Source organism: Acartia tonsa, chromosome 5, assembly GCF_053477335.1.
Source record: "Acartia tonsa isolate MP-2025a chromosome 5, ASM5347733v1, whole genome shotgun sequence".
Taxonomy (NCBI): Eukaryota; Metazoa; Arthropoda; class Copepoda; order Calanoida; family Acartiidae; genus Acartia; species Acartia tonsa.
The window spans coordinates 28,527,885-28,554,423 of NC_137264.1; the positions used below are offsets into that span (position 1 = coordinate 28,527,885).

Consider the following 26,539-nt stretch of genomic DNA (forward strand, 5'->3'; position numbering starts at 1 on the left):
GACAAGATTATACGTAAATTTGTTGCAAAACTTCTTAAAAACAGAATAATGTTTAAGGACATACTGACGGACGTACGGACAGACGAACCCATCCTAATTATAGAAAAGCTTCGCTTTTAATAATTATAGAAAATCTTCGCTTTTAAAAAGGTGGAGAAAACCCCCTCTTCTTTTAATTTCAGAGAATAAACGTTTAGGGTGATGGGGAATTATTTTTTTTTTCAAGGGGTGATTTCTTTTGGAGGGCTTTCATATCCCCTACCCTCCCCCGGACTGAATAAATTAATGACAAAATATTTTTCTTTATATACTTTGTACCTTTTTCTAAGCCACGTAGCAACATCATAAAAAAATTGAAACGGATCTACAAAGTTGTTTAATTTTATTATGCAAGTTTAAATTTTAAAGGTTGACAAGGAACAAAAGTTTTATTGCAAATGTTCAGTTGTTATAAAAGAGAAAGAATTGGCTGTAAATCTTAAAATAACGAAACCTTTATAAAAATAGTTCAGCCCTCTTTCTTAAATAGCAGCCGAGAAATTCACATTTTTCCCCATAGCTATTAACGAAGTCAATTGAAATTTCAAAATTATTAACTTTGTGGTTAATGGTTCAAATATTCAAAACTTATAGAAAAAACAAGGAAGTTATATTCAATTACTTGCATGGCATGTTTGGACAGACCCTAGATAAATAGTAGATGCGCTAATATCAAACTTTTAGCAAAATAGACGCAGAAAAAATCCCTTCCTTGTTAATTTTCATCATCAACAACGAAAACGTCAAAACTTTTAGTTTTAGTTAAAACCAAAGGATTTATAAATAAGTTAAAATATGAGACGTTTGCAAAATATTAATTTCTTCCCTTGTAGACATGAAAATATAAATAACCAAGCAACAAAAAAAGTATCCCCCCCCCCTTTTTATGCCTTACATGGGTAGGGTAAATAGTTTGTAAGTCATTTTACCTCCCAAAGATCTTACAAAGCGACCCAGCACCCGAGTCATGGAGTAATATAACACCTAACAGACAACCAACCCAAAGATTGTGCGTTCTTTGTCTAGATGTACTAACTGAGCGTGCATTATATTTCAAGTTTACCTGTCTCAGGATTAATACTGACTTGAATGTGTAGCAGACAGACCTATAATTATGAATGGCTACGCTCCTACTAATATTTATGCTCTTGTAACGGTTATTTTTTAGATTAACTCTGATTTGAATTTTGTATAGCCATTGATTTAGTGATTCCTTTTCCCAAAATTCATAAAGGGAAAGAATCTGTAATTGTACTTAACCCGCCCTAAATCTGTTAATATGGTCGTAGTTATTTTATGTAACCTTTCCCTAAAATATGCAAGGGGAAGGAGCCTATTGTTATCCATGTATAAGGTACTAGCGGCTAAGTCCCTAGAAGCCTCTAGGGGCACTGGTAGAAGTGGGAAAAGTCGACCTCATCCAATTTTAAATTTGAGTTTCAAAAGAGTTTAAAAATATTTTTTTTGGGGGGGAGGGGAGTGAAGACACTCTCTCCAAAAATATTTTAAAACCTTCCCAGGACCTATAAGAAGCTTCACTATAAAGAAGAGAAATGTCGGTTCAGCGGTTAGCGAGATCCTTCGGGACAGACAAAAAACTCTTACTACTTTATATAATTGTACTAGCGGCTTCGCCCCTAGCCTCTAGGGGCTTTGCCCCAAGAGATGACAACAAAAAAAATTCAAAAAAAAAAAAAATAAGAAGAATTAAAGAAATCTTCTACAAAAGAAATTTTCTACAAAAGAAATCTTCTACAAAAGAATTCTTCTACAAAAGAATATTTCTACAAAAGAATTCTTCTACAAAAAAAAAAGAAAAAAAAAAAAAAATGGGGGGAATTTTTTTTGTTTTTGGGGGGGTTGGGGGTGTCCCACCCCCCAAGAAAATAGCTTAAAACCACCACAGGACCAATAGGTATATACCCTGAAGAGTAGAATCCAATCGGTTCAGCGGTTACCGAGATCTTAAGGGACAGACAGACAGACAGACAGACAGACGGACAGACGGACAGACGGACAGACATCAAGCTACTTTGTATTATAGATAACCAACAACCAAATTAAATCTAAAATAATATTTGGGGGGCAAATGGAGAGGTCGTCAATTTTACGATGTGTTGCCCCCCAACGACAGCTGAAAAACACGTAGAGGTTTCGTGATTTTTTTCCGAACTAATTTCATTGTTATCGCATTTGAACCAACCTAATATATATTATTATATATTAAATGTTAGTATTGTTACAACCTTACACTTAAAAACTCTCTGCTGTTGTTGGGGTGAGAAGCGAAGCTTCTCTACAATTAAAACAAAGTAACGTCCGTCCGTCGTGTTTACAGCTACGTCTATCATACTAGAAATGCATTTACTCTACTCCAACTATTGATGTCTTATCTTATTCAAATAAAATTATATTTTAATATTGGAAAAATGTTGTTAACAAAATAATACCCTTTATAATATTATGTTAGCCTTGGGCGCCTTTATATAGAGGCCTCTAGTGGCACTTTAAATGTTTTTTTTTATTTTCAAAATATGTCTATCTTGCGTTTGACGTTTATGTCTACGTTGAACTATCTTTCTAAAATCGAGAACGTAAAAAAATTCAATTTTTTTATTTTTCTTGGGAGAGTGGTGATACCCTCCTCCAAAATAGTTAAAAACCTTCCCGGGACCTGATCGGTTCAGCGGTTAGCGAGATCCTTCGGTACAGACACACAGACAAACATCCTGCTACTTTAGTATAAGGATGAAAGTAAACAATGATATTTTTAAATAAAGTTATTCCTTTTTCCTATTTCGCAGAAATCTTTTGTTATGGTGATAGAAAAGTTTGTTAAATCAATAATTGGCATGCACTACACGTCTAGAGGTTAGTGTACGTTAGTCCTACTTATAGTTATACACCTGTAGTGTAGCTACTCTGTGGTGATGTTAGTGTAAGTTAGGCCTACTTATAGTTATACACCTGTAGTGTAGCAACTCTGTGGTGAGGTTAGTGTACGATAGGCCTACTTATAGTTATACACCTGTAGTGTAGCAACTCTGTGGTGAGGTTAGTGTACGATAGGCCTACTTAGAGTTATACACCTGTAGTGTAGCTACTCTGTGGTGAGGTTAGTGTACGATAGGCCTACTTATAGTTATACACCTGTAGTGTAGCTACTCTGTGGTGAGGTTAGTGTACGATAGGCCTACTTATAGTTATACACCTGTAGTGTAGCTACTCTGTGATGATGTTAGTGTACGTTAGGCCTACTCACAGTTAAACACCTGCAGCGTAGCTACTCTGTGCTCATATAGCGTTAAAATTTCACCAGTCGACCCGCATTCTTAAGAAATTATGCGACCGGCGTCTTAAATAGTGAAAAGGCTGACAGGCCTCAAATGACTGTGTTATTTATACGTATATTAACAGTCTTAGAATAAAATGAATAGTCGACCCTTCACTTTCAATTTGATTTTTGTATGTCAAAATGTTTATAAACCTTCCCTTGATTGACCTGTAAGAATATTTATTTTATCATTGTACCATGTTGGTTTTGCGGTTAGCGAGATCCATCGCTACAAATAGACAGACACCCTGTCGCTTTTATGTAAGCATAATAAAGTAACACTATTTTTGTGTGCAGCTTCTTATGGGTCTAGCGACCTCTAGGGGCGTAGCCGCAAGAGTTTAAGAAGAGGATTTTAGATTGTGTATGATTTCTTAGATATATTTTTATTTATTTTTAGTGCGTGTTTTTTAGTTGTACAAAAAATATGTACAATATCAATTTCCATTACTTACCAGATATCAATTTGATTGTTCTTTTTTTTCTGAAGTCAGAGCATACGATACACAATTTATTAAATTATCAGGTAATATATAAACAAGGATGACAACATCCATAAGAAGCGAAGAACAAAAATCATAGATGGGAATACGTACAAGTAGATTTAAAGGGTATTTATTATAATCAAGAATAGATTTATTGGATAAAATAAACACGAAACCTTGTTTTATTTTGTATGATGATGATGGTCAAAGTAAATTACATTAAAGATGCACATAACAATGGGGAAAATTATTTTGATCCTGATATCCCCAAAAAGTTGGATAAAAAAAACAAAGATATGAGAAAATATGTAAAACATAAAAAATAGCCAAAAACCTGATAAAAGGCAATCTGGCCGCTATGGTTGTTTTCTTAAAACGACAGAAAATTAAATTTTTATATCCTTAACTTAAAAAATTTGGAAAATCGGACCATATACACTGAAGATATGGAGAAAAATGTGAAAAATATAAAAATAGCCTAAAACCTGCTAAAAAGGCAGTCTGGCCATCATGGTTGTTTTCTTTAAAAGACGGGAAATTTAATTTTGATATAAATAATTGAAAAAATTTTGAAAATCGGACCATAAACACTGAAAATATGGAGAAAAATGTGAAAAATATAAAAATAACCTAAAACCTGCTAAAAAGGCTGTCTGGCCTTCATCGTTGTTTTCTTTAAACGACGGGAAATTTAATTTTGATATCTATAACTAAAAATTTTTTGAAAATCGGACCATAAACACTGAAGATATGGAGAAAAATGTGAAAAATATAAAAATAGCCTAAAACCTGCTAAAAAGCGGTCCGACCGCCAATGATGTTTTATAGTCAATTGTGCTCCTTAATGATGGGAATGTTGTTAAAAATTTCAGCATTCTATCTTTTATAGGAGCTGAGTAAATCCCATTTCCCCCATAGCGTTACGGACTGACGGACTGACGGACGGACGGACGGACATAGTGAATTATAGAGTAGCTTCGCTACTAAAAAGACTTCAAAACTTAAAATCCTTAATGCGCTCTAGGGCCCATGTGAATCTTATCTAAATTGTAAAACTCAATCAATTCAGAATTCATTTAGGCATGTTAGAGTTGTCCTATCGATTTCAAACTTTGCATGATGATTCCTGTAGTAGTTAGGTACAATTTAGAAAGCGTAGCAACTCTATAATCGTTACCAGAATGTCCGTACATCCATTTTAAACATGTTGATTTTTAACTTTTTTAACAACTAATTTTTATATGATAGAATTATTCGATAATTCGATTGATCTGATTTTTGGAATAATGATTCCTAGGACAACAAAGTAGAATGTTATAAGCATAGCATCTCTATACTCAAGTCCTAAAAATGTCCTTAAACATTATCCTGTATTAAATTTTGTTTTTAATTTTATACATTTATATTCTGATTATTCAGTTATGGCGCTCTACAAGTGTTAATGTTCATTTGTCCTGCCGTTTTAGAGCTTCGCTTTTATGGATCTTGTCATCCTTGTTTTTGAGCGTTTTCCTTATAAGTATAGAAAAGTCATGGAAATATCTTTTGAAAAGTATACCACTGTTTATAAAACCAATCTTTCTAAGTTTTTAATAAAACTCATAAGATTTTTTTGCTCCATACCTGGCTGGTCAAGAAGAGTTTGTAAGCATTCTGTTGTCAACAAATTAAGCTATCTTATTTCTTAATTTAAGCCTTTTAGTGTTTTAAGTCTTTTTTTCTTTTGAATAAAAAGCCTCTACAGTCCATTGCTTCAATCGCTAGTATAACATAATGTGTAAACAGATAGTGAATTTCAGCCTCTTAAAACAATTTTCAGACCAAAATGGATGGATTTGAAATTATAGAAAAAATTGGCCAGGTAATGAATAAGGAAAGTCAAATTAGAATATTCATCAAAGAGAGAGAAACACACCTGCCCTTCCGCCAATGCATTCTACCAAAAGTTGCGTTAAAAATAATTGCAAAGCTACTTTATAATTTACTTTGTCTATTTCTATCAAAAGTAAAATTTAAAGATAGAATTAGCATCCATTGTTTTAGCCCTGTATCCCTAATATTTTGTAGGGTTCTTTTGGAGTTGTTTATCTAGTGACTAACAGAGACAGAGAACTTCTGGTCATTAAACAAGTTAATCTTAGAACACTCAGGTAGTATATTTGTGTATCAACACTCAGGTAGTATATTTGTGTATCAACACTCACGTAATATATTTGTGTCAACACTCAGGTAGCATATTTGTGTATCAACACTCACGTAATATATTTGTGTCAACACTCAGGTAGTATATTTGTGTATCAACACTCACGTAATATATTTGTGTCAACACTTAGGTAGTATATTTGTGTATCAACACTCAGGTAGTATATTTGTGTATCAACACTCACGTAATATATTTGTGTCAACACTCAGGTAGTATATTTGTGTATCAACACTCACGTAATATATTTGTGTCAACACTTAGGTAGTATATTTGTGTATCAACACACAGGTAGTATATTTGTGTATCAACACACAGGTAGTATATTTGTGTATCAACACACAGGTAGTATATTTGTATCAACACACAGGTAGTATATTTTTGTATCAACACACAGGTAGTATATTTGTGTATCAACACTCAGGTAGTATATTTGTGTATCAACACACAGGTAGTATATTTGTGTATCAACACTCACGTAATATATTTTTGTCAACACTCAGGTAGTATATTTGTGTATCAACACACAGGTAGTATATTTGTGTATCAACACTCAGGTAGTATATTTGTGTATCAACACTCAGGTAGTATATTTGTGTATCAACACACAGGTAGTATATGTGTGTATCAACACTCAGGTAGTATATTAGTGTATCAACACACAGGTAGTATATTTGTGTCAACACTCAGGTAGTATATTTGTGTATCAACACACAGGTAGTATATTTGTGTATCAACACACAGGTAGTATATTTGTGTATCAACAATCAGGTAGTGTATTTGTGTATCAACACTCACGTAATATATTTGTGTATCAACACTCAGGTAGTATATTTGTGTATCAACACTCACGTAATATATTTGTGTATCAACACTTAGGTAGTATATTTGTGTATCAACACACAGGTAGTATATTTGTATCAACACACAGGTAGTATATTTGTGTATCAACACTCAGGTAGTATATTTGTGTATCAACACACAGGTAGTATATTTGTATCAACACACAGGTAGTATATTTGTGTATCAACACTCAGGTAGTATATTTGTGTATCAACACACAGGTAGTATATTTGTGTATCAACACACAGGTAGTATATTTGTATCAACACTCAGGTAGTATATTTGTGTATCAACACTCTGGTAGTATATTTGTGTATCAACACACAGGTAGTATATTTGTGTATCAACAATCAGGTAGTATATTTGTGTATCAACACTCACGTAATATATTTGTGTATCAACACTCAGGTAGTATATTTGTGTATCAACACACAGGTAGTATATTTGTATCAACACACAGGTAGTATATTTGTGTATCAACACTCAGGTAGTATATTTGTGTATCAACACACAGGTAGTATATTTGTATCAACACACAGGTAGTATATTTGTGTATCAACACACAGGTTGTATATTTGTGTATCAACAATCAGGTAGTATATTTGTGTATCAACACTCACGTAATATATTTGTGTATCAACACTCAGGTAGTATATTTGTGTATCAACACACAGGTAGTATATTTGTATCAACACACAGGTAGTATATTTGTGTATCAACACTCAGGTAGTATATTTGTGTATCAACACACAGGTAGTATATGTGTGTATCAACACTCAGGTAGTATATTTGTGTATCAACACACAGGTAGTATATGTGTGTATCAACACTCAGGTAGTGTATTTGTGTATCAACACTCAGATAGTATATTTGTGTATCCATGTTTTTCCATTATTTTACCAACTTTTTATGTAATATATAATGTTAAAATTGTGTAGAATAATGAAAAGTTTTACATAACCAGATTGATAATTGTATTATAAATCTAATTTATCTTTAAGGTAGAGAGTATTTTTTTCTTGGAGAGTATTTCTTCTGGGAATGTTAACTCACCCCCCCCCCCCCTTACCCCTAAAAAATGGTGGGTCTTTTTAAAACTTTCCTGGTTAAAGTAATATTAATAGGTAAGTGAATATTGGGATCTTTGGGACAGACAGACATCTTACCCATCTTTTTTAGTATAAACCAATTAATCTTTTTTACAAACATTTATTTATATGAAGTGTGGAGGAGAAACAAAATGTTACACAGGAAATCCAACTTCTGTCCAGGCTTAAACACAGCAATATTGTACAGTATAAGGTTAGTACAAAGTTCTAATACAGTACAATATTATATCATAAGGTATTTAGAAGTTCAGAGAATTTAGTTTGTAAACAAAAAGATATATTACTCGTTTTTCCAATTAGCGAAGCAACACTATTATTAAAAAGGTTCGTCTGGCCGTTAGTCTTTAAATTACGTTATGGAAAAGACGAATTTAAAAAATCATTAATAAAAAAGTCCTTTTTTTAAAATTTCACTCCCATGGAAAATAGGTCAAACCCACCTCAGTTTTAGTATTTATATTTTCAGCTGATAATCTATCCGTCCATCAATCCACAAAACACTGGTCCTCCTTATTTGAATTTTCCCAACTAATGGATGTTGTCATCCTTATCTCTCTTTCCTTTATTTATAGTAATCATAGTTATACACATTATCAGGGTTGAAGGGAGGGGACAATAGATCTAAAATTCATATTTCTGACAGTCTTGGACTTTGGGTACCAGAACACATGCAACTTTTATTATTTTGGCAAATTTCTAAGACTTTGGGTACCAGCGCAAAGAATGCCACTAAAACAAATATTCCCAAAGCAGACGACTCTTACTGACCTAACCAATACAAATACTAGCAGACTATTTGAAAAAAATCCAAAACAAGTTTATTTTGGTTTTTAAACAAAATAGTTTTCTTCTGGGAATGGGAGGGATGAACCATAAATTCTACTGTGATACTTCTGTAACTGTCCATTCTAATCAACCCCTTGTCAAATATGAAAACAAACCCCATTTATGGTATTATTTTGTAAGAAACTGCCAGTACTAAGGTCATACCTTTCAGATAAATTACATACAATTCACAGGAAAATAAGAAGGATAGCCTAATGTTGAATAATTTTCTTTCAGTGTTTAATAATTTCTTATTATACAAATCTAATAAAGATTGCTATATCTAAAATTTTTGGAATTTTCCAGATATATCTGGTTTTGAAGATATTGAGTTAGAACTCTAAAATTGAATTAATTGCCCATTATCCCCTCCCTTACTTCCTGACACATTATACACATTCTCAGCAGTAAACATATATTCATTTATATTTATATTTCATAATTAATATTCAATATATACCTGCAGTTGATAGCTAAGTAATTGAGTGTTCCTATAATTTTTAATAAAAGATTGTAAAAGCAATTCAAATAATCATTCTATTATTTAAAGTAGTAAAGGTTTTTCCAGAATTGTTTCGAAACCGCTTATTATCTGCTGGATTATAAATGGTTCTCAGCCACACTGAAAAATCATGTATCATACCCAGCATCTACTTTTATCGCATTATTTTAAGAAACATGTTGCATTAATATGTCCTTAATGACGTACTTTTTTATTATTTTTTTCATATAGTGAGACATTAATATGTAATTCTTTAAAATATACTAAAAAGGGGTAAAAAAAGATTTAGCCATATTGAAACGACCTTAATTTTTCCATTTAATCAGGCATTAATTTGTTATTTCTTTTTATTACAAAAATGATGGCAAATAAAAAACAATTAAGGCCTTATCGAAATGTCATTTTCTTTAAATATGTCACAAAATGAGTTATTGAAAATTAAAAGCCATGTCAATGCAACTTTTCTATTGAAACAAAACCTCATCCTTATATGCTGGGTATCGTATGATATCCATTTTCCTAAGAATATGAAAATATTATACTAAATACAGGGGCGTCCAAGCTTTTTTTTAAAAAATAATTATCCCCCCGTGAAATCTGTTGGCAGGGGTAAATTTTGTTTACCCCTCCCAAAATTTACCCCCGGGGTAAAATTTTTTGGGGGGGTAATTTAAATTTTATTAAATATTTAGTATTAAAAATGCGCGCGAAGCTCGCCAAAAATTTATTTTGTTAGAGATTTTTTATTTTTGTTTACCCGCCCCCCCCCCCCCCTTGGACGTCTATGACTAAATACTAAAATATTTATATTAAAATCAGTTTTATATCTGCGGAAAGTTGTTTATAATACGATGCGATAAATAAATATTATCTGTGACTTATGATTTCAATAATTACTAAAGAGATTGAGATCTTATTTATAGGGATGCTCCTGGGATGGGTTTTTTTTGTACACTTCCATACACCTTTGTATATATATATTCCCTATATGCTAGGGGCACAGCCGTTAATGCATAATAAATAATTTTTTTGTCTGTATATTTTCAAATAAAAGTCAAATTAAGAATAACCCTTTTAAAGAAAAGTTTGTACCAGTAAAATGCAAGCGAGCACAGAAACTCGACCTCTTATTTTGAAAATGAAATAAAAACAAGGGGGAGGGGAGCAATCTTTCTGAAAGCCTACCCCTGCCTATTATTGTTGTGCCCTAAAATATGCTGTTTTGAAAAGAATCCCTAGAACAAACACAAATAATTGAATATTAATATTTTACGTGGTATTCTCAATAAACATAAAACATCATAACATGATTTACAAGGAAACGAGGAATTTCCTTAAGTACCGCAACTATAATAAGAGCAATGTATCAGTGACTTAATAAATTAGGTATACTGAATAAAAAACGTTTCATAAATTTTCTTTGACACGTTATGGGACAGCTCCTCTAAAATTTTCACGTTAGATATGAAATTAATAAATTTACCTGATTTGTTAAAATTAATGCTTTTTTGATAATTTGTTCTATAAGCTTAATACAAAATTTTCTATTAGGATTCATTCCATACAAGCAGTCATATCAACATTTTAATGGAGTATTGTACAGGTTAGTTATAAAATGTATAATTCTTCGATTTATTAGTATATTGAAAACTAGTGGTTTCGCCCCTAGAGTACTTAAAAGGGGGGTGGGCGGGGGGGAATAGTCGATATTCGTTCATTTAAATTTTTTATTGGGTTGGTCATTTTTCTCAAGCGACGGGTTACCCTTTCCAAAAATAGCTATAACCCTTAAGACCTTAGACCTGTAAGAGTCTACACTGTAAAGGAGAACCTTTTGGTTCAGCGGTTAGCGAGTTCCTTTGGGTAAGACAGACAGAGATACTTGAATTGTATTCTTTAAAAATACGGAAAATGTTAATTCACCTGTCTGTGTTATAGGTGGAGATTTATATACATATATCAACGCAAGAAGAGGTTCCTTTATTCAGGTATTATAGCGGCCGCGTCTCTACCATCTGGTATATAATCAAAACAAACACAATAATAGGATCAGAATATTTACACATAGAGATATATTGTTTATATTTTTTTAATACATAATGAACTCGTTAACATATTAAATAAGATTTCTCCTTCTTGACTGCATAACAGTTTACTGTTTTCCGAGAGATAGCTGATGCTATTCTCAGTAATAAGGTATAGCCAAAAAGCGAAATCTAATATTATATATGTTTGGGGGGCAGATAAAAAGGTCGTCTTTACGACGAATCGTTGTCCTCCAAAATGACGAAAAATCACCTGAAATTACCAAATATGTGTTATCAAATGAATTTAGTTATTGGTTAAAACTGTGCTGTGCTAGTTATAAACAAAATCGTTCTTTGTTATCATTATTTAATTTATTTTAGGAAGAAAAGATACTGAATTTCTTTGGACAAATTTGCCTTGCCCTACAATTTATCCATAACAGGTATTTATAAGCAAAATCATACTTGTTAGAATATCCCTTTTAATTTTAAACCTTTGATTCATTTAATAGTTGTTTATAACTGTATTGTATAGACGTAGCAACTTCATAGTGTTTACACACATCCTATTAGTTTTATAAAAAGGTTATTCTTACTATATATCTGTCTATTTATGATTTAATTGTTTTTAATATCGCAGTATCTCTATAAATAATTTAGTAAATTTAAATGATATATCTAACAAGATCTATATGTATTTTTATTGAAAATATTGCTTCTAAATGATAGTAGTTGCGCCGCTAGCATGAAATGACTCTACATTCGAAAGGGTAGACAAACCATCCCAAGACTTAAATTTGAAGTATAATATTTTAAAATCCACCCGGGACCTATGTGAAGCTTGGCTGTTTTTAGGCATATACTGCACAGAGATATAAAGACACAGAATATATTCCTAACCCATGATGATACTGTTGTAAAGGTGAGTGTTAGTTAAGATTTTAGAAACGAAACTTTTTGAGCTTTGTTATCTAAAACAATTTATTTTCTACATTAAGGAGAAGTTGCTCGTCCGTTATTGATAGTGCATGAAGATCGTCAAGTTGAAAAGTTAGAATCTATTTCAATTAAGTTGCACACATACGTATTTCAAATATTTTTTTTACAGAAAAAAGTTTTTTTTTAAAAAGGATGACAACATCCAAAAAATCGAAGCTCTGAAACGGTAGGACAAACGAACATTAACACTTGTAGAGTTTCAGAACTAAATAATCAGATTATAAATTTATAAAAGTCGTTACAAAATTTTAGGTAAATTTGTTGAAAAACTGCTTAAATACAGGATAATGTTTGAGGACATACTTACATTTACAGGACTTGAGAGATGCTCCGCTTATAACAATGTAATTTGTTGTCCAAGAAATCAGTATGCCAAAAATCATATAAAATTCTGCTGTTAAAAAAGGTTAAAAATTAACATGTTAAAAATGGAAGGACATTCTGGTAACGATTATAGAGTTGCTACGCTTTCTAAATTCTAACCAACTTCTGCAGGAATTACCATGCAATGTAAAATCGATAGGACAATTCTTACAGGCCTAAATTAACGAAAAGAGCTATTCGTTACGGACTGACAAACTGACGGACGGACGGATCGACCCTAATTATAGAATAGTTATTTCTCGTATCGTATTATAAACGGTTTTCCGCGGATATAGAATGTACAATTATAAGATTAAAACTAGTTTTTTTAGGCGCGTGGTGCCGAAGGCACCGGCTAAAAAAACTAGTTTTAATCTTATGATTGTACATTTCTATATTCGTAGAAAACTGGATATAATACGATGCTAGACATAGTTTTTTCGTATGGATGAGAACCGGTTCCTATCCACCGGATTCGAATGAATACGAGAAAAGCTTTTAAAAATATTTTATAATTTCCTTTTAATTTCCTAAAAGTAACTTTGTCAAACTTTTTCTTTGGAGAAAATAATTTAGTATTATTTTTGCAGATTATCTATCAGTGGTCTGTATATGTGTTTTGTGTTTTTAAAATCAAAACTTTTCTATAATTAGGGTCAGTCAGTCCGTCCGTACGTCTGTCCGTAACAGTTAGCTCTTTTCGTTAATTTGACATTTTAGAATTGTTCTTTTAATTTAAAACTTTGCATGATGATATTTATAATAGTAAGGTACAATTTGGAAAGCTTAGTCACTCTATAGTCGTTACCAAAATTCTGTACTTTAATTTGAACATATTGATTTTTACTTTTTGACAACATTTTTCATGTGATATAATTATCCCATTCATCTGATTTTTGGAATACTGATTATTAGGACACCATAGTACAATTTTATAAGCGAAGCTTCTTTATAATCAAGTCCTATATACAGTATCCTGTATACATTAAGCAATTTTGCAAAAATAAAACTTAACCGTTAATAGTCTGGGTTTTCCAGTGTTTTCTATCTCATTTTCTGTGTGTGAAAGATAAAGAGCCCAAATTGCGTGACTTTTTAGTATGGATATGACACATAACTAAGAGTTGGAATTTTTTTAATATCTCCATCCTGGCGGGCACAGGATGCCAGCAAACCTGGCAGGGTCATCCAGGTAAAGAGCAAAAATATATTTTTGACTTAAACAAAGCATTTTATCCTACCAAAATACTAAAATATCCTCTAGTAGTACATCCTCATATAAAATAGAGGTGTTCAGGTCAATTTCAGGTTCCAGGTATGAACATGCAGGTCCTGATCCTCCAGGTCTCCAGAAATCTTTAAAAGGCTACTCTGGTTGCAATTTTTGACTTCAAATTTTAAACTTAAGCTTTAAAATTTTCTTATGAGTCTACATAACGTATTAAAATTTCATAAAGATCTGCCGCCGTTTTCCTGCCGACCGCCTACTGCGGCGGCTGGCAGCTGCCAAGTACAGATGCGGCCGCTGAAATTTATATTTTGATATTTCTAATACTAAATTTACATAAAGATAAACATTTTCTGCAAAAATAAATTTCTTCTAGCTTCAAAAATAAGAATTACAGCCGTTGGAATTTTTAAAGTAAAATAGGACCTAAAAACAAAGGTTGTTAAATAAAAGGGTGAAGGAAGCGAAAATTGACTTTGACTTACTTAAGGTCGGAAATTCATTATCAAACAGGGGACTTGCACAAAAAATTTAGCCCTAGCTCTAATAATAACTGAGATAATAGAGGGGGGGTGGGCGTTGAACGCTGAACCCCCCCGACCGATTAAGGTGCCTCAAGGGGCCCGACTGTTAAGGGTTAGATTTTGGTTTACACTTATACACCTAAATTCTGCTTTTTTAGTTATGACACTCTGCAAGTGTTAATGTTCGTTGGTCCAACCATTTTTAAAGCTTCGCGTTTATGAATATGGTCATCCTTGTTTTTTTAATGTGAAATGAAGTTTAATACAATTATATTGTATTATTAGAAGGTTTGCATTTCCTCTGCTACATAAGTTCATAATATGTTTATTTTGATTACTTTTAGCTTGGAGATTTTGGTATAGCTCGAATATTGGATGGAACTGATTATGCCAGAACGTGTATTGGCACTCCCTATTACTTTAGGTAATCGTTATTTAAACCCTATTTATAAATAGTTTTGTGTACAATTTTTTTTATAATCTTTGATCTTTAACCGTAGCAAAATCTTACATTAAAAATGCCACAAAAATCTTAAGATTATCTGCTACGACTCTATTATCAAATATTTTAACGTATATTAATATTTTCTAGTTTTTATTACTTACGTAGATTTATAGCATAATATTATCACAATTTATGTTAAGTAAAATATGAAAATTTGATTAAATATTTTACCGAAGCAAAGTTACTGTATCAGTCATTTATGTTGGTCTTAATTCCTCTTTCAATGTTCCTTTTTGTATGTTGTAAGTATTTTGTTACACCACCCTCAAATCGTTATTGACAAAAATTCAGCTCATACCAATAACGAATTTTTTTCGAAACAAATCACGAAACCAATATGTGGTTTTTAGCTGTCGTTGGGGGGGCAACATTTAGTATAATTGACGACCTCTCCATTTACCCCCCCCCCCCCCGATATTATTTATGGCTATACTTTGTACCTGGAGTAAATTGCCCCTATACATTTTTTTTTTATACTCAAACCAAAACTTAAGGTATAGTAGTGGGTCATATTCTTCCTCTTCCCTTCTTTCTTTAAGGTACCCCTTGAAGACTCTAGTGGCGTAGCCGCTAGTAAACTAATACATCATCGATAAAAAAACGTATTCAAATAAAAACGAATATGTTATCATTTTTTCAATTTTAGTCCCGAGATTTGTGAAAACAAACCGTATAACAATAAATCTGATATCTGGGCTTTAGGTAAGAAACTTAGACATTAGGGTTTTCAAGGGGAGATAACCACCTACATTTTCTATAAAAAATGAGATGGGGGGGGGGGGGGGAGAGAAAACCAATCCTTTAAATTCTATTTGTAAAACTTTATCCTCTTGGTCAACTTGTTTTGGGTTGGAAAAATTTACCATACCTACTGTTTTTATAATTTTGGAGTGGTATTAGGAGGACCCCCCCCCCCCCCCCCCCTCTTCAAATCGGACGTCCTTGGGTACGAAAATATGCTTTTTAGAGATCTCAAAGTAGAAATTTTTCTTTTGATTACAGTATGACACAATTCAATAAACGTCATTTTATTCAATAAAATGAGTTTATTTTAAACTTTTTAGCAAATATGAAAATATAGTTTTAATTGTTTTAACAGAAACAAAAGAAAAGTTTTGTCTTTAACAAATTCATTCAGTGAAATAATGAGTCTTATATTTGAATGTTGATTTATTTTGTTGTTTAAATAAAAATTTTAAGTAATTATTTCGGATTATGGAAAGAAAACGAAGTAGCGGGTTTTGTGGTAACTTTTGATAGGATATTTTAGATTAGGTAAATGTTAAAACTTGCCCAGCAGGGTAAGAAGCCCCCCTTCAGGTGCTGGAAATAGGGGAAAAGGTACTCTAAAAATACGACGAAACCAGCTACTTCGTTTTCTTCCCAAGATCAAATATTTCTTGTACCTGGCCAGGCCTTGGAAAAAAAGCCCAAATATCTAACAAGTAATATTTAAAGTTTTGATTGGTCGTCTTTTGTTCAGGATGTGTTTTGTATGAGATGACAACCTTAAAACATGCTTTTCAGGTAGATAGATAGATAGATATACAGTATGACCCTCGAAAAAGTATTTTTAAGCATCTGCAGCCCTTATTTCTCAATGAATTATTAAAAAATGCAAATGTCCTTGTTCTCTATAGTATTCCACGTAAGTAGATATAAAAATATTTTTTTTACCTCCATTAACACCGGAGATTTTTAGTGCTAAAGTTTTGAAAAAGTGACTGAGGAAAAAGTAACTTTTTACATGAAACGACTTTTTTAGCAAAATTAAGCTAGAAATCCTTTTATTTTTGTTACTAGCAGAAACTTTATACAAAAATGAAATAAAAAATTTAGTTTTTGAGTAAAAAGCATTTTTTTACACATATTTTTTGAGTCTTTTTAGTTTAATGATATTTTGGAAAACTTACTTATTAGGCAAAATTGTTTAAGATTAAAAAACCAAATAAATCTCTTTGAATATAGCAGGAAAATTGTTTTTGTTTCACAATCCTAACTTTAATAACAAAAAAGTTATAAAGAAAATAAAAATAAAACATAATTGTCTTAACCTCTTTTCGAGGAAGCTTTGTGTTTATCAAGGTCGAAATTAATTCCTTATCATTATCCTAAAACTAAGCGCAAATGTCGTCTTTGTTGGCTTTCCTTTCATAATGTGGCGCGGCATGGATTGTTTGTATATTTTGATGCGCACGTTCGTTACTTTTGAATGAGATATGAGTGTGTGAAGATTTCGGAGAACAAAATTGGGCCTATCATTGGTCTCATAGTGTGTGAACGACCCTAGTATATCAGGGATTTGAAACCATAAGAACTTCAGGTAGAATTTGTTAATTTTATTAGGAAGAATGGTGTATAGGACGATTATATGTAGTTTTAAAAAGGCTTTAGCCAGCTAAGCATGAAACTTAATTATGATTAATATATGTTTTAGTAATTTTTATGTGCCTTTATTTTTGCATTTAACAATGATTTATTAAACCAAATAATTTTCCTTTAAAGCCAAAGTTTCCAAAGATTCTTAACCGTAGATAAAAATGATTTTAAAAAGCAATTAAGATTACGTGGTTATAAATAACTGGAATTATGAACTAATTGATTTTGTAATTTCAGGACTTTGAAATAATTTCATCAATAAATCTATATTCAAACCTGCTGTTGAAACTTGATGGTTCCTGGTATTGGGGGTTTGTATGTTCGCCAACAGATCTCGAGAACTTCCCGCTAATTTGGAAGTCAAACTCAACCAAAGTGTCATGGTTGAGACAATAATGATTTTTTAGTCTAAAAAGCTTAATTTACCCCCTATTAAATAATTGATCATAATTAATCCTTTTCTATAAATAAGGGTTAATAAATAACCTAAAATTTGCAAATAATCAATTCATTCAGTAGTATTTTTTGCCATTAAAAATTTATATTTTTTGGTGGAATAAAAAAGAAATATTTAGTTAACTTGTTTTTCTTTGTGTCTCATTATTCAGTTGCCAGAAAAACATAATTTAACCATCCAAAAAATAAGAGAAACAAAATAAATTCTTTTTCTCAGTCACTTTTTCAAAACTTTAGCTCTAAAAATCTCCGGTGTTAATGGAGGTAAAAAAAAATATTTTTATATCTACTTACGTGGAATACTATGGAGAACAAGGACATATGTATTTTTTAATAATTCATTGAGAAATAAGGGCTGCAGATGCTTAAAAATACTTTTTCGAGGGTCATACTGTATATATATAGATAGATAGATATTCAGATAGATAGATAGATAGATAGATAGATAGATAGATAGATAGATAGATAGATAGATAGATAGATAGATAGATAGATAGATAGATAGATAGATAGATAGATAGATAGATAGATAGATAGATAGATAGATAGATAGATAGATAGATAGATAGATAGATAGATAGATAGATAGATAGATAGATAGATAGATAGATAGATAGATAGATAGATAGATAGATAGATAGATAGATAGATAGATAGATAGATAGATAGATAGATAGATAGATAGATAGATAGATAGATAGATAGATAGATAGATAGATAGATAGATAGATAGATAGATAGATAGATAGATAGATAGATAGATAGATAGATAGATAGATAGATAGATAGATAGATAGATAGATAGATAGATAGATAGATAGATAGATAGATAGATAGTTATAGATAGTGTTGCATACAGACCAACGGACCTACAAAAGTACTTTTTGTAAATCTAACTTATATGTACATTTATTAAGGCTGGCAGTATGAAAAATCTTATTTTGAAGATAATCCGTGGTTCCTATCCACCCGTCCCTGCCAGGTTAGTTTTACAAAATTACAGCTTAAGATCTCTTAAGAACTATTTAACGCTAATTGTGACTTTTCAATCAATCCTAAATAAATAGAAATATAAGAATAGAAGCATATTCTGAACCCTTTTTTCGTCAAATCTAAGAAGGAACATTTCTAGCAGACAAAAGTATTGTTTACTTTCGACTCAAGCTGATGTGGATTCTTAAAAAATGATAGACTCGCTACTCGATAGTGAGGCAAAATTATTTTTGTGAAAAATCATCCAAAAGCACATCAAAAATCTACAAAAATTAAACAAAATCATATGTTAATAACCCTTTTGAGATTTTATTTAATTTTTGTAAAAATTTTTATTTGATTTTGGAGGATTTTTCTTAAAAATAATTTTGTCTCACCAGCGAGTAGCCAGCCTAACTTTTTTATTAAGAATCCACCTATGTTTGAAGCTTTCAAATTGAAGACGAAAGTTTTGGGCAATTAATTCTAATTCCGCAAAGCTTTCTACTAAGAAAATATACTGTTTACTGCTGACTTTTATCTATGTATGAAATGAAAAAAAAACATGCGTTCGTAACAAAATATGTACACAATTTCAACCAATGACATTGATTGTATGTACCAATGCGATTCTCCTATACCTTTACTTTTACTATCATAAGATTTATCTTTCTCTCTGTCTGTCTATATATGTTTAGCATTTCTTGTTGAAAAGTTCGCCACTATTGAACGTCATTATCCTTGTTGTCAAATATGGTCTAAGTTGACATAAAACAATATAATCGAATGGCAAAGCAATGTATGTATGTTCAGCAAGATTATTTTGATATTCACATCTATTGTATTTCTAGATATAGTTATGATATAAGAAACTTGATAATCTCAATGCTAAAAAGAGATCCTAAAGAAAGACCTTCATTATCCTCTATACTAAGGTAAGTTCAGCTTTATATTACAAGCGTAGCAGCAACTAATAAAGTCGACATAGCCCTTGAAATTGCATATCCTTAGAATGATAATAGTTTTGACAGGGTTATTGTGAAACTTCACAAACAAGCATAGTGCTTCAGCCTATAATGGCCTTATGCTCTTTTTTTCTTCAATGCATTATGTGATCCATTTTTTAAGAATCTGCGCTGCAAACTTAATAAAAACCCTACAGTTGCAATTTTAAAAGTATTCTCCATGGATCTTAAGGAATAAAAAGATACACATATTCGATGATGAAAAAAAAGTTACTTCTTCCGTTTATCAGAATTATAGGTTGAAAAGTAGGAACACTCCTAGTTCTGAATGAAGCCATAGTTCTGATTCAATAACTTTTTGACACCCATTGACAAATAGCTATACAATTGAATGGCTGGTCGTCAGCGGTTAAATTTAAGACTTAGGATAAATTTTAAATCATCCAGAGGTGTATTATACTCATAAAAAACATTTGCAGATCCCCGCTTTGGTCTCAGAAAAAATTGTCCAAAATCGACCCACCCTATTGTCCAATGTCTTCTCCCTCCCTAGTATTCTTATGGATAAATTGAGGGCCAATCTTAATCTTTACTCCAATCATTCTTTTTTTTATGTTAATTTAGATTATTGGGGGAATGAACGATTTAACTTCCATTTGATAATCACTGTATCCTTGGTTAGTTATTAGTAAAACTTTAAAGTAAAAGTTTGTAAGAAAACATAAATTTTCTTTTTAATTTATTATTTCATTCATTTGAATTACACTCCTTTTATTCCGATTTTTGGGGTAGGGTCTAATAAACCTTCTTGAAATTTAGTGAATATCCTAATAATATAGTAACAGGATCTTTGTCTGTATGTCTGTCTGTACCAAAGGATCTGCTGGCTAACTGTTGAACCGATATGGTTATCCTGTACAGAGTAGGTCCTGGGAAGGTTTAGAAATAATTTGGGAGAGGCTACCACAACCCTCCCCTAGTCCAGCGGTTGGCTATAACCTTCGGTACACGCCGAGACATCCTGCTACCTTTATATAAGGATTACAGCACTGCTTAAAAAGGTTGTTATTTTTCAATTCTTTAGCTTAATTTTTTAAATGAAAAGAATTAAAATCATGTGAGCTATATAATAATATCATAACACTGACATTGTAACATGACAATACCTTTTAAATTAATTTGGACTGTGACAAAAGGAATATATTTTGATTATTTAACTGTTACAGGAAAGGATTTATACAGAAAAACTTGAATAGTGGAGATTGTCAGGAGTCAGGTTTGTTTCATTTACAATTGAAAACCGGGAGTAAAATACATTTCTGGCAAATTTTTAGTAGAAATTGTTCAACAAAAGTATAAATAAATCTTATATTTATAAAAAGCATTTTACCTAATAACAGAATCTAGTAAAATTAAGCTAGAAAGTCTAAAAGAAATTATTTTTTTATACGTCTGTTGTAGAGATTTTAAGCATCGCATAAACAGACAGATAGATAAACATGTATCTAAACTAGTTAAGATATAAAAAATAGCAATTTTTGCTCATAGGGGAGCAAGAAGAAGGCGGAAAACCCGCTAGCTTTTAAAAAAAAAGTTACTTTACCCTTTTTTTCAATACTTATAATCATATATAGCAATTCCCTTATAATTCTACTGGCGGTTTCATCCCTAGTCTCTAGGGGCGTTGGGAGATTTTTTTTTTTTTTTTTTTTTTGGGGGGGGGGTTGGATGTGTCAAAAAAAATATCCTAAAATCACCACAGGACCAGTAGGTATATTCTCTGAAGAGTATAATCCATTCGGTTCAGTGGTTCAGTGAGATCTTAAGCTTCAGACGGACGGACAGACATCGTTCTACTTATAGATAAATACTATGTATGGTTAGGTTAGGAGAGTTGAGGTTAGACCTGCACCCATAGCATCTACAACAGTATTATATCCCAAAACCACGCCAGGACCTATGTGGACACAACCCAATCTGTCCCGATTTTGTATCACTTTAAAAAGTGCGATTCCAGTTACGTCATATACGTTTCGGGAAAGAAAAAGGGAAGGGGGGAAGAAAATCTCTTCAAAAGAGATGGGAGAAAAGGGAAGAGATTTTCTTCCCCCCTTCCCTTTTTATATAACGTCACAGGAATCGCACTTTTCAAAAGTGATACGAAATCGGGACAGATTGGGTTGTGTCCCTATGTGAAGCCTATCTAAATTATAGAACTTAAGTGGTTAGCAAGGTCTTAATGGACAACCAAAAATTCCTTTCTTCTTTATGTATAGGATTTACAAATAACACGTTAAATACTAGGTATCTTTAATTTACATTGTAAGGGTTTACTTTCAAAGTAGCTTTACTGAAAATGTAATCAGATCTTAAATGTTTGACATCAAAGAAATAAGAATGACAACATTCATAAAAGCGAAGCTTAACAAATTATACAGCCAATTCCTTCTTATTAGTGATTATAGAGTTACTTCCCTTTCTAAATAGTACCCAACTGCAACAGGAATCATCGTGCACAGTTTGAAATCGACAAGACAATTCTAACATATCTAAATAATGAATAGGACCTATTCTTTAAAGATGGACTGACGTATGAATCTTTCCAAATTATAGAAAACATTTAAATTGAATATCATAGACTGTTTAAATCTACACTTTAAAAAATTGAGTAAGTGGTTCTTTCGTAATTGATCCTTTTTATTCTAGAATTTAAATGAATAAAAAATCAAGTATAATAACATCTAAACAAAACGAAGCACAGAAATAAAATAAGGTTACAAAAACTACACAAACAAAGTAAGATATTAAATGACAAGGAGACTATAATTACATTTTATTTTGTAACATAATAAAATATTCTTTAAAAGTCGAAGCTATTTATAGTGCCCATACAAAAGAAGATACATTTAAAAACTTAAGTATCCAGAATGACGCCAAATAAGAATAATGGATTATATCTTGAATAACAGCTAAGTAAATTACACATTATTCATTTGTTTCGGTCTGGCGTACAGACATTATGCATTATGGAGAAGCTTTGTTACTTTTGACTTCATGTTAACTTTAAATTTGAATCAGGAACAAATTGAATAAAATGAAAAAAGCAAAAGGGAATTAAATTCAATGATTTGTTGATTTACTATATACTACCTTTTTTTAAATTTTCAATCGTATTTTATTTTTAATTTTCAGGGGATGTGGCAACGAAATAATTTTTTTAAAGTTTGAGTGACAGCACTAAAAAGCCCATATAATTTTATTATGATAGCGGTACACACCAAAAATTTTATTAAATCTTCCTTTAACAGTTGTTCTCTTAACCTTTACAAATATTGAATCCTGGAACGATTGGGCATTGTATGTAACATAGTATCTATAGTTATGTCTTGTTTGATTTCTTAGACTTTGCTTTTGTTGATTTCTTTATCCTTGTTATATATACACAAACTATATTTATAAAACTTTCCTGGATCTAATATAAGCTAACCTGTAAAGGAGAACCATAACCAAATCGGATCAGCGGTTAGCGGGATCCTTCGCTAGAGACAGACACAGATTCTGTTATTTTTATGTAGGGATATTATACTATATAGTGATATTTTCAAAGTTGTGAATGAAAATTATGTATATAGGAGAAAATATAGTTTCTCAATATCCATAACTTTCCTGTACATTTCTGTAAAAAAAATGAATGATTAGAAAATGTTTGTGTTCATTCTTTACACCAAATTTTCATGTCTGCATAGTGTTGCTTTTTTCAAAGAGAATCAGCAGGGAAAAACAAGAAAAGGTTTTTGTTTAATAATGAGAGTGAACTAAAAAATGATAATCCAATTTGCGATGATATTACAGTGATAATATGCGGTTCTGATTAGCTGATAATATTCAACATGTGCGGAAATGAATGCAAACCAGAAATCTCTAGATAATCCTTTATTGCATTATATAGCAGCCAGATTTTTAGTTATGTAAGAGTATATAATATATCTGTTAAAATAGGGTCAATTGAAAATTACGAATTAAATAAACAGGGATGAAAGATAAACTATAGGTAGGATTCTTTCAGGAACTTTAGATTTCAGAATTTTTTTTGCCATTAGCCTCTATTTTGTACTTCTTACAACAGCATAATTTGTTAGGGGTGGGAGGTGTCCCAACCTTAATGAAAAGCCTTTAAACTTAGTTTGACCAATAAAAAATTCCTAAAAAACTATACCCTCTTGATCACTGATATCTGATATGATTTAAGTTCACTTAGTATTAACCATTAGATTTGCTTATCCATCCACATGTATGCATCTACCAAAAAAAAAGTTATTGTACTACCCTAGAACAAACTATCTGATTAAAATTGTGAGAGTTTTTAATATTTTGATGCAAATTTTCATTTAGTAGATTCAGAAAGAAAAAGTAAAAAGAAAAAGAAGAAAAAGACAAGCTCTAATACTCGTAGACCCAAATCTTGTGCATATAGGTAAATAGAATACGTGGATATTGTAGTAGGGTAATGTGTCGTCAGTTAGGTTTTATAATCCTCAGTTATTGGTCAATATGTTCCGCCATGGTTAAGGAAGAAGACAGGATAAGGTCATAATGGGGGATGGGGGCTGAGAGTATCGATATATTAGCCAGCTGGAAGAAATATTCTATATCCAATTTCTACGTGTTCTATATCCATTGCAGTTACTCTATTTAGTAAGTAGTTACCTTACTTATGAGGGATGTTATTCTTGATTAATTTGTGAACAAAATTTTAGTGAACAAGAACGAGTTTATGATCTGAAGCCAAGGCGCGGAGCTAAATCCTCCATGCAGGAGAGACCAGACAATAAATATCAAAGGAATATGCTCAAAATTATCATCAAAATCTCCTTTGTAAACAAACAGGATAAAATTCTTATTTTCTTTCCGCTAGCAAAAATATATTTACCCTTCTGATGTCAACATGCACATCTTATACAGTGTTTGTAAATGTTTCTGCCTATTGCAGCTTAAAATTTTGGAAAAAAGACCAACACAAAATAATATTAAAACAGCTTTCCCCTATCTACTAAAATCATACTCTACCAGAGAGTGATTTTTGAAGTGATTTAAAGAGATAAGACAATGACCGATTAATCTATGTACATCCTTAATATTGATACAACAAAATTACCCCTTATATAATTTAAAATTAGTAGTTGAAACGTTTGAACACTCAACTAGCTAATCAAAATTCACTAAAGCTAACCACAGGACTGATATTACACAGAATAATTTTAGTAAGAGAAATCAACACAGGAAAAAAAATTCTATCCCCATTCTCATGTTAAGCGATTTTATATAGGTTCTCTGAAAATCAGCTGGTTGCCGGTAAAGTGAAATTTGAAGTTTCTTAATTGACTAAAACTATGCCAGGTCCATGCTGCTAAAGGGTCCTTGCTATTTTAGGAAGGTTGTTGTATACATATAATCTAACACATTTTTATGTAAACTAACACATAAACATAAACAGTGCATTAGCGGGTAAAGGATAAACAGAACAACATACAACAAAATTGACAAACACGACTTAAAGAATAGAAAAACTAAGGATTATCACATATAATATTTATAATTTAAGACGAAGGTTTCTCTAAAATTTGTGCAAGCAAATGATTATAAATCTGGGAAATATTTTATTTTTTTTCTGATTGTGAAAGATTCAGAGAATTTAAGTTTAAAAGTTTGGACCAGGGACTCAATTACCTCCCACTCCCGCCCGCCACCCCATCCCCCCACAAAAAATTGAGTAATTTGACCAGTCAGATCCTTCGGTGATAAGTCTAACTAAACATCTAAAATGGGAAGGGGGGCAAAGTATGTTTTATTTATTTTTACCAATACATGTCCATTTCCGAGTATGGGGTTATGAAATAAGGTTTGATAAAACTTTTTTTTCCACAAATGGTTAAATTATGTAACTAACTGGGTTAACAGCAACTTTCCATAGTCTCTTTATATAAATGAGCTATATTGTATTACAAACAAGGGTAACAACTTACATAGTGACTCAACAAATTAAGCAAACAGAAAATAAAAACAATTAATGAATATCAACAACTTAACTTATCTTGAATTTTGGCGTTGAAATGCTATGAAATTGGCGTCCAAGTTTCATGATCCCCCATCAAATATCTCAATATAGGTGGAAGTTATAATTGTTTTTTTAGGGGAGAGGGGGGGAAATGTACCTTTTTATTCTTTTTTTGTGATGTAAAATGGGAAGTCTGAAAAACTTTACCAGACATTATAAAAAATAATGTGAGAATTATATTAGGAAAGTTTTCACTCAAAAGTACAGTGTTCAGTATGATTATTTGTTGTTTGCTTTTGCTCTTTCGCCCCTAACGGCCTAACCTCATAATCCAATGGCAGCCAAAATCTTACTAGACATACATCTAGCTATTTAAATGTTATTTTATGTATAATAAGTTTGTTTGAACCTAATGGTCCCTGTAAACTCTGGATCAATTTAGTATTATTTTTTAGGTAAAAATCTAATTTTGGGAGAGTCAACTATCCTAAAAATATCCCACTTCTATTGATTATTCAATTTAAGAAAGGGGAGAGGGGCTTTTTCTACTGGTTGTGTGAAGCCCAAAAGAAAAAAGAATTTGCTCTTTTCAATTCAATCAATTGATTAAAATGATATGTTAAGGTAGGCATACACATTATAATGTTTTCTTCACGGCGCCATATCTCTTTAGATGGATGATGTACCGCCCTGCTAAAACCTACCCTTGACTAATAATAAACTTCCTTT

General features: G+C 31.6%; 1 protein-coding gene across 1 annotated transcript; it reads left to right on the top strand.

Annotated features, from left to right (window-relative positions):
- Positions 1–5,601: 5,601 nt before the first annotated feature.
- On the top strand, positions 5,602–26,277 carry LOC145320083 (serine/threonine-protein kinase Nek1-like). Its single transcript, XM_080162525.1, has 16 exons — positions 5,602–5,719; positions 5,926–6,008; positions 8,125–8,203; positions 10,889–10,940; positions 11,276–11,325; positions 11,746–11,807; positions 12,220–12,286; positions 14,823–14,902; positions 15,630–15,685; positions 16,467–16,510; positions 18,736–18,800; positions 19,642–19,725; positions 20,982–21,031; positions 24,151–24,229; positions 24,513–24,630; positions 26,266–26,277. Exons 1-16 carry the CDS (start codon positions 5,684–5,686, stop codon positions 26,275–26,277), a joined length of 1,017 nt encoding a protein of 338 aa, XP_080018651.1. The 5' UTR covers positions 5,602–5,683.
- The last annotated feature ends 262 nt before the right edge of the window (positions 26,278–26,539 follow it).

Excerpts from the sequence above, each read along its gene's own strand:
- LOC145320083 (XM_080162525.1), top strand. The coding sequence starts at position 5,684 with ATGGATGGATTTGAAATTATAGAAAAAATTGGCCAG. Across the intron at positions 6,009-8,124 it reads GTTAATCTTAGAACACTCAG|TGTGGAGGAGAAACAAAATG; the intron begins GTAGTATATTTG and ends ATTTATATGAAG. Across the intron at positions 19,726-20,981 it reads TCATTATCCTCTATACTAAG|GAAAGGATTTATACAGAAAA; the intron begins GTAAGTTCAGCT and ends TAACTGTTACAG.